General features: G+C 38.9%; 1 protein-coding gene across 1 annotated transcript; it reads left to right on the top strand.

The window, feature by feature from the left end:
• The first annotated feature begins 911 nt into the window (after positions 1-911).
• On the top strand, positions 912-6,949 carry mpl (MPL proto-oncogene, thrombopoietin receptor). Its single transcript, XM_005736971.1, has 12 exons — positions 912-1,094; positions 1,340-1,457; positions 1,792-1,961; positions 2,278-2,429; positions 3,302-3,437; positions 3,529-3,640; positions 3,872-4,041; positions 4,488-4,630; positions 4,995-5,175; positions 5,384-5,465; positions 5,628-5,715; positions 6,383-6,949. Exons 1-12 carry the CDS (start codon positions 1,001-1,003, stop codon positions 6,839-6,841), a joined length of 1,905 nt encoding a protein of 634 aa, XP_005737028.1. The 5' UTR covers positions 912-1,000; the 3' UTR covers positions 6,842-6,949.

Raw genomic sequence — 6,949 nt, 5'->3', positions numbered from 1 at the left:
AAAAAAAAGATCCAAACCTTTTTTGTTTTAATTTGGATGATTATGGCTTATAACTAATGAAACTCTGAAAAGCAAGTTAGTTAGACTCAAGGTTTTCATTTCATGGTAGCAGAGATATATCAGACATATCTGTGGTGTGGTCAGCACGCATCAAATGATAAGTTTGCTTTTCTGCTCTCACGTGTTTCATTATTACTGTGTTCTAATGACATAAGGTGAAAATTGTTTTCTTTTCTATACACGTCTGTGCAAAACAAACAAACCGCCCCCCCAAAAAACCTTTAATATAGTTTTAAATAAGATCTTTCGGCGCTTTCCAGTTGCAAACATCAGAGGCATCACTATACAATGTATATACTACTATACAATATAATCCATACTTTTTCTTGTGGATAAAGCCAGATTTTTCTTTTTTTTTATTTCCATCGTGACAAATAATAAAAATTATTTAAACAAAGTTAGCTGGAGGATGAAGTTTAGACGTAAACATGGACTTTTTGAGATGTTTTTGAAGTTCAAAACTGTGCACTGCGCTCTGCAATGCTGCAGTAAGTCAGGAAGCGGTTAATTAGCAAGGTTTTTTTTTTCAGAGGTTAAAACCTCGCTTCTCTGTTCATCAGTAGGAGGAAAACATTGACAGACTGAATTAATATCTGTTGAAGGTGGTCACCAAAGAATTTGAAGCACCCGAAGAACCTCATTTGTGTTCTTCGGGTTCTTCCTACATTTTCCGAGGTGTCACGTTCTCTGCGATTAGCCTTTCACCGCAACCTTTTTGTTTATTTACGTCTAATCAGTCCATCTGCCTCTTCTTGGTGACTACTTCTGCTGTACAGAAAGCTTGCTTCCTGTTTTAAGCACAACCCTTCAATCCTTACCCACCCTTGCCTACTTAAAACCATGCATAGGAAACAGCGTACACACTGTATATACACAAGCCCGCACCGGTGTTAATTTGATGGCCATGGTGGTTTAGAATTTCACAGCGCCTCAATTCAAGATGAATTTCCTCTACAGATTGGGAATTTTCCTTAATATTCTGTGGATACAAGCTTTCTTTGTGCCTGGATTACAGTGTAATCTGTCAGAGGAAGGTAGGGCTTGAAGGATGGTTTATTTATCAACACTGGAGTATAAACTGATACTATGCAACCACACACTATTGCCAAATGTGAAAATGGGAGCAATACAGATACTCAGAGCACGTTTCTTTGTTAGCGGGGCATAAGGCATTAATATGAACTTTGGGCTCCTTGTTAACTTGAATGCAATGCCCACAATGTCTTTTTTTTGTATTTCCAATATTCTTCATTTATTGTGTTTGTCATTTTTGGAGCAGATGTTTTGTTCTTGAAGGATGAGCCTAATCCAAAGTGTTTCTCTCGGACAACATTGGATTTCACCTGCTTCTTCGAGACTGCAGACAACAGGACTTATAATTTGTTCTACTCTATAGAGTATGTTAAACACTGTGAATCTACTGAACTTTCTGTATTATGAAAACTATTAAATACTATTTATGCATTGTGTTTAGACACTTTTTGATACTTCTGGCATGCTACTGATATTTATTTATTATTCTATGTGCACGCTTCTGCTGTATACTGACTACATTTTTAGGAAAGTTCTTAGTTAGTTAGTTTTTTTATTGATTGACCATTTTAATGGTTTATGCACGATAGTCACCTGTATTGCATTTCTTCTTACCCGCAAGGCAAGATGTTTAAAACTGTTTTATTAGCTCATTAATGAGCAGCCCTGCCTGCTGTTTTTTCTTTCATCCCAATCAAGCTCTCCAGCGCAGAGGTGTGAATTATCCGTCCAGAGAACAGAGAAGGGAACTTTGCTGCACATCTGCTCTTTACCTGAAGTTATGTGGTTTGTTGACTGCATCCTTACAGTCACTGAATCCTTTACGAACGCCACCATCTACACTCGGACTGTCTTTATGAACGATCATGGTAAGACATCTTGTCTTTTTCAAAACTGAATTTAGGTTTTGCATCCTTGAATCCTAGTTTAAATGACGGGAAGGCTTTAGGATGATTTGCAAGGAAGTAACTATGTTGATTAAAAAGAGAGAAGAAAGCACAAATAGCATTGCTAACTTATTGTGGGTATCACCAGTTAACTAGAAAGTCAGGGGCCACCTCAACCTTTGCCAAGGCACTAGTCAATTATTCCCACCATCTTCCCACCTATAATCCAATACTGTGTTCTTCCTTCTGTGATGATGTCCCAGCCCCAACTCCTAAATCCGAGTGTTTTTTCTTTTAGTTCTTTTAGATCCACCAGTTAATCTGTCTTTACACCCAAATGGCCAAGTGGGACAGCTGAATCCTTCATGGACTTCAAACATAAAAGACGTACTAGTGAAGTACAGAATTGAGTACTCCTCTGAGGTCCTTTACAAGGAGTTAGATCTAGAGGTACACACAGCTGCTCTCCTTTGTCTTTCAGCTGTTCCCTTTAGGAGTTGCTGCAGCAGTTCATCTGTTGTCATCTGACACTACACCCAGCATCCTCTGTCACACCAACGCTCTGCATGTCCTCCTTTCATAAATCTTCTCTGTGGCCTTCCTCTTTTCTTCCTGCCTTGCAGCTCCATCTTAACCTTCAATTGTCCGATACATCCACTGTCCGTCCTCTGCACATGTTCAAACCATCTCAGCCTTGCCTCGCTAACTTTATCTCCAAACGGCTCAACCTAAGCTGTCCCTCTGATGTGCTCATTTCTAATTTTGTCCATTCTGGTCCATTCTTGCTTCTACTGACTTTCATTCCTCTTCTCTCCAGTGCATACCTCCATGTCTCCAGAATCTCTTCCACCTGCTCCATGCTCTCAGTACAGATCATGTTGTCTGCAATCATCATAGTCCACAAAGACTGAGTAGTCTATTGTGTTTTCATCGGTCACCCATTGTGAAGCCTTAGGGTGCTTCACAAATCAGCTTCCCTTTCTAGACCCTGGGGTTAAGACCATCTTTATAATTCTTTAAGTGTTTACGGCTCAACTGCTGTTCATGGCAACTGCATTGGATGTGAATTTTTATACAGCTCCCCAAAGTCTATGAAGGTTTGAAGTTATGCATTTGGTGGTTAGTTGTTATAAAAGTCAGTCTAAAGACTGCCTAAATATAGAATTCCATTTACTGTCAGTTTGCTGATAACCAGTGCCAGAATTACCAAATGATTCCTGAGCTCTGCCTTCTGAGACTGACTCATCTCGTTGTAGCTTATATTTTTGTGGTTACTTTTTTCAAACATACCTTTATGATGATGCTTTTGATTTCTACCTAAGAAAGAGGACATACTGGATTCTCTGAAAGAAGGCGAGGAGGTTAAAGTGCAAGTCGCTATTAAACCTGATTCACCTTTTGATGGCTTTTGGAGCAGGTGGTCAGATCCTGCGCGAGCTGTGGTCCCCCAAAGTGCAGGTGCGACCAAGCGAGAATTACAGAGAGAATAAAATGGTACCCATTGAACAGCACCTGGTTGCTCAGTAATGATCTTTTCCATGCTTTTCAGATGACACTGCACTTTTATGCTTCACCTCTGACCTGAAAAATGTCACCTGCCACTGGAATTCGAGCAAATATGATAAAAACAACTTTGGACTTTTTTACCAAATCCTTCACAGGTAACACAAAACACTCGTTCATCACTTCATGAATTATTACGCACAGGTCATTTTTTCATCCACCTGTGTTGTGGCACAAAAGCATCCATCCAAGCATCCTTCCATCTTATTGTCACACAGTTTGAGCACTAAAATACTCAAACTAATCCAGAGTTTTGAACAGGTCAATTCAACAGAAATGTATATGAAACTTTTATTTTCTGTGATTTGACTTTGTTACAACTCTTGTAGCAAGACCTCGAGGTGGACGAGTTGGACTGAATGTGTGGCTGATGAGAAAATCACTGACCAGTGTTGTTTCCATGGAGGAGAGTCCAGGGAAGTCAGGGTCAAGCTCACAAACATCTCAGGTCCAAAAAGGAGGACTTTCTACACTGGAGCATTTACACTCAGCAACTCCAGTGAGTGGCATTTAATTGTTTTATTTCTATCATTCTTGGTTATTTTGCATGTGCGATCTGTGTTTAAACTGAAATTATTGCTTTTTTTTTTTTTTTTTTTTTTTAAATCAAGAAGCAGCTCAGAAAAGTCCCCATTATTAACCAACTGTGCCATGAATGACTAACTGCTATTTTAGTTTGTATGCTGAAGTTTTGCTTCTAAGAACATGCTCATACATTTACTCAGATCTTTCAGTCATATAAGTGATTAATATATACAACAGTCCTCTCGTTAGTTGTGAACATGTTCAGACTTGGTTTACCTTTCAATTTGGAGGAAAGGCAGAGGTTTGTTAGCTCTTAAGCTTGCCTGGATGTCTTGAAGGAAACTTTCAGTTAGGTTTGTGGGCTTCCTTTTCACTGATCAAACCTGAGACAAGGTCTTATGAAAGATTTTTTCTTTGCAGTCAAAACATCCCCACCAAGTCATCTGAAAAGAATCCTCAAGAAAGATAAGTTTTGCTTGAAATGGGACGCTCCTCTTCCGTCACTGTCAAATTACCTACAGTATGAATTTGACCACCAGCTGAAAGAATATGAAGGATGGAAGGTAAGTAGCTGTGTATGTGTGCGCTGTCTTTACTGACATCCAAGGGCCATGTTTGAATTGAATATATCTTCCTTCCTGCCCTTTAGATTCCTTTCAAAACTATTTAGAATTATCATGATGGCACATATTCTGTTTGTGGACCAATGATATTAGGTCTAAGCAGTGTCAAGCAGTGTGAAGGCTGCTTGATCTTTCCAGCAGATGGCGCCAGCATTGAACTTTTTCAGTTTACGTGCAGCCAGCCCTTTAAATCACATGCATGAGTGCATTTTAAGAGAAATCTCAAAGGTGTTGTCAAAGAATGCAAAGGAAATAACAGACTATAATCATATAATAATGTGATTTGGTTCCCTTTCTGTTTCAGTATTTCCGTCCAGAGATAGTAAAGGGCCCTAAGACAGAAGCATGTGTTGAGGTTCCAGCAGGCAGCCAGTACAGAGTCAGGGTCAGAGCTAAACCCGCTGGGCAAATTTACTCTGGCTTCTGGAGTGACTGGTCCAATGTGTTCACTGGTGAAAACCCCCGTGACTCCCTCAGTTACACAGGTAAGCCTCCAGCAAGATCATAAAGTAAAATAAAAAGTATCACTAGGTAGAGATGAGTAGATTACTCCTTTCTAAGAACTAGAAGCAAGTAGTTTATTTAACTTTTAGTAGTTTGAAATGTTATCTTTAAGTACAATGATGTTCTTTGTTGCTGTAAGGGAACAAACAGATATGATACATTTCAAACTTGGATGCATTGCATTTTCAGGCGTGTTGCTCATCGTGTGTATCCCAGTGTTTATACTGATAACAGCCACCATCAGCACCATCGTGTGTGCCCTGCACATCAGGTAGATTTTATTTTTCTCACAGCTCATTCAAAATTTTAATCACCTATAAGAAAATCCAAACCAAGATGTTCCCTTTCTTTTATAAGGGTTTTTTTTTAAACTAAATTTTATGACATAAAAAGATTTAAGGACATGTTTCCTCTCTTTTGTGCATTTTTATAGGAAAGTCAAGCAGTATTTTTGGCCACCAATTCCAAACCCTGAGAAAGTCTTGCAAGGCTATCTGACAGAGATCAACACGCAGAAAAGGGTAAGTTATTTAACTGCATTACAGGTACTTTCATCCTTGTTTTCTTGGAAAAATGGACTAGAAACAGATATTATGTGGGATCACAAAACTCCTGCAGGCCCACCCATAGCAAAAAACAGCAACTATTTATTGGAATACTCTGATCTGTATTTTATTTGGTTTTGGAAAATATCTACAGTATGAATTTAGATTAGTTTTGTGACATCTTTGTGGCATGATGATAAGGTTTCACACTCTCGTTATATAAAAAAGTGCTTGCTTTTAAATGAATTAATATTAATGATACTAATAAATGGTGATCTTTTAACTCATCACAGTATCTAATACAGTAGAAGTCTATACTGACAGTCAAATTCATGGTGGAGAACTAGAGGCGTGTCCCTCGTGATTCTAAGTCTTCTTGTAGACTTCTCCACTAAAAAGTGCTGCTTCGTCTTTGGGCTGTAACCGTAGATTCCGCTCTGATCACCAGTGTTACACATCAAAGTCAGCAAGGATTTAAATGCATTTTTTACATTTAGATGTCAAAAAATATTTTGATCAAACTAATAGCAGTATGTTTTTTGTTTTTTTGTAAGAAAAACAAAAGTTAAGCTTGCTCCAAATGAAAGCACTTTTCAAATGACATTTTTTTTCCTTATTAAAAATAAATCCCTGTACACTATAGGATCATCCTGTTCTAGAAAAGCTGTGCTCCGAGGAAAACACTACATCTGTAGTGGAGATCATGTCTGAAGTAGAGGTTTCCGAGTTTAGGAAGCCGTCAGAAGAATTCGCCGAGCTCCTGTCATCAGAAGGGAGCTTCACCAGCAGCGAACTGGTAGATGGAAGCCCGGGGACAGAAATCTTTCCAGACTACGTGACTCTCAACAAAGACAGTATCTTTCTCTGCTCACCAGCAAACATTTACATACATGAGCATGTGACAGAGAAAGGAAACCATGAGATAGGAGATGAGTACCTTCCCACGTGTTCCTGCTCTGATGGCTCCGTCTGCTTCTCACCTTGCTTATGCAGTGACCTTCTTAACCATTCATATTTGCCTCTGGCAGAGCCTGCAGAAAAATTCAGCTGCAAGGTCATTGCTGCAAGGAGTCCCGGAAACATCTATACTAACTTTCCATAAGAAGAACAAAAAGTGTAGCAAGTGTTTTTTTTGTTTGTTTGTTTCCATCAGTGCAAATCTTCTGTACAGTAATCTCTGCACTTTGTACTGTTTGGCTGTAAAAAAAAA

This window comes from Pundamilia nyererei, unplaced genomic scaffold, assembly GCF_000239375.1.
Source record: "Pundamilia nyererei isolate P.nyererei 1_Seehausen unplaced genomic scaffold, PunNye1.0 scaffold00072, whole genome shotgun sequence".
Classification (NCBI taxonomy): Eukaryota; Metazoa; Chordata; class Actinopteri; order Cichliformes; family Cichlidae; genus Pundamilia; species Pundamilia nyererei.
The sequence above is the reverse complement of the archived record's forward strand: the minus strand, read 5'-3'. Positions and strand labels throughout refer to the sequence as shown.

Bases quoted from the DNA above. Each gene is read 5' to 3' on its own strand.
- mpl (XM_005736971.1), top strand. From the start codon at position 1,001: ATGAATTTCCTCTACAGATTGGGAATTTTCCTTAATATTCTGTGGATA. The intron at 1,095-1,339 runs GTAGGGCTTGAA...TTTTTGGAGCAG, and splicing joins GTGTAATCTGTCAGAGGAAG to ATGTTTTGTTCTTGAAGGAT. The intron at 5,466-5,627 runs GTAGATTTTATT...GCATTTTTATAG, and splicing joins GTGTGTGCCCTGCACATCAG to GAAAGTCAAGCAGTATTTTT.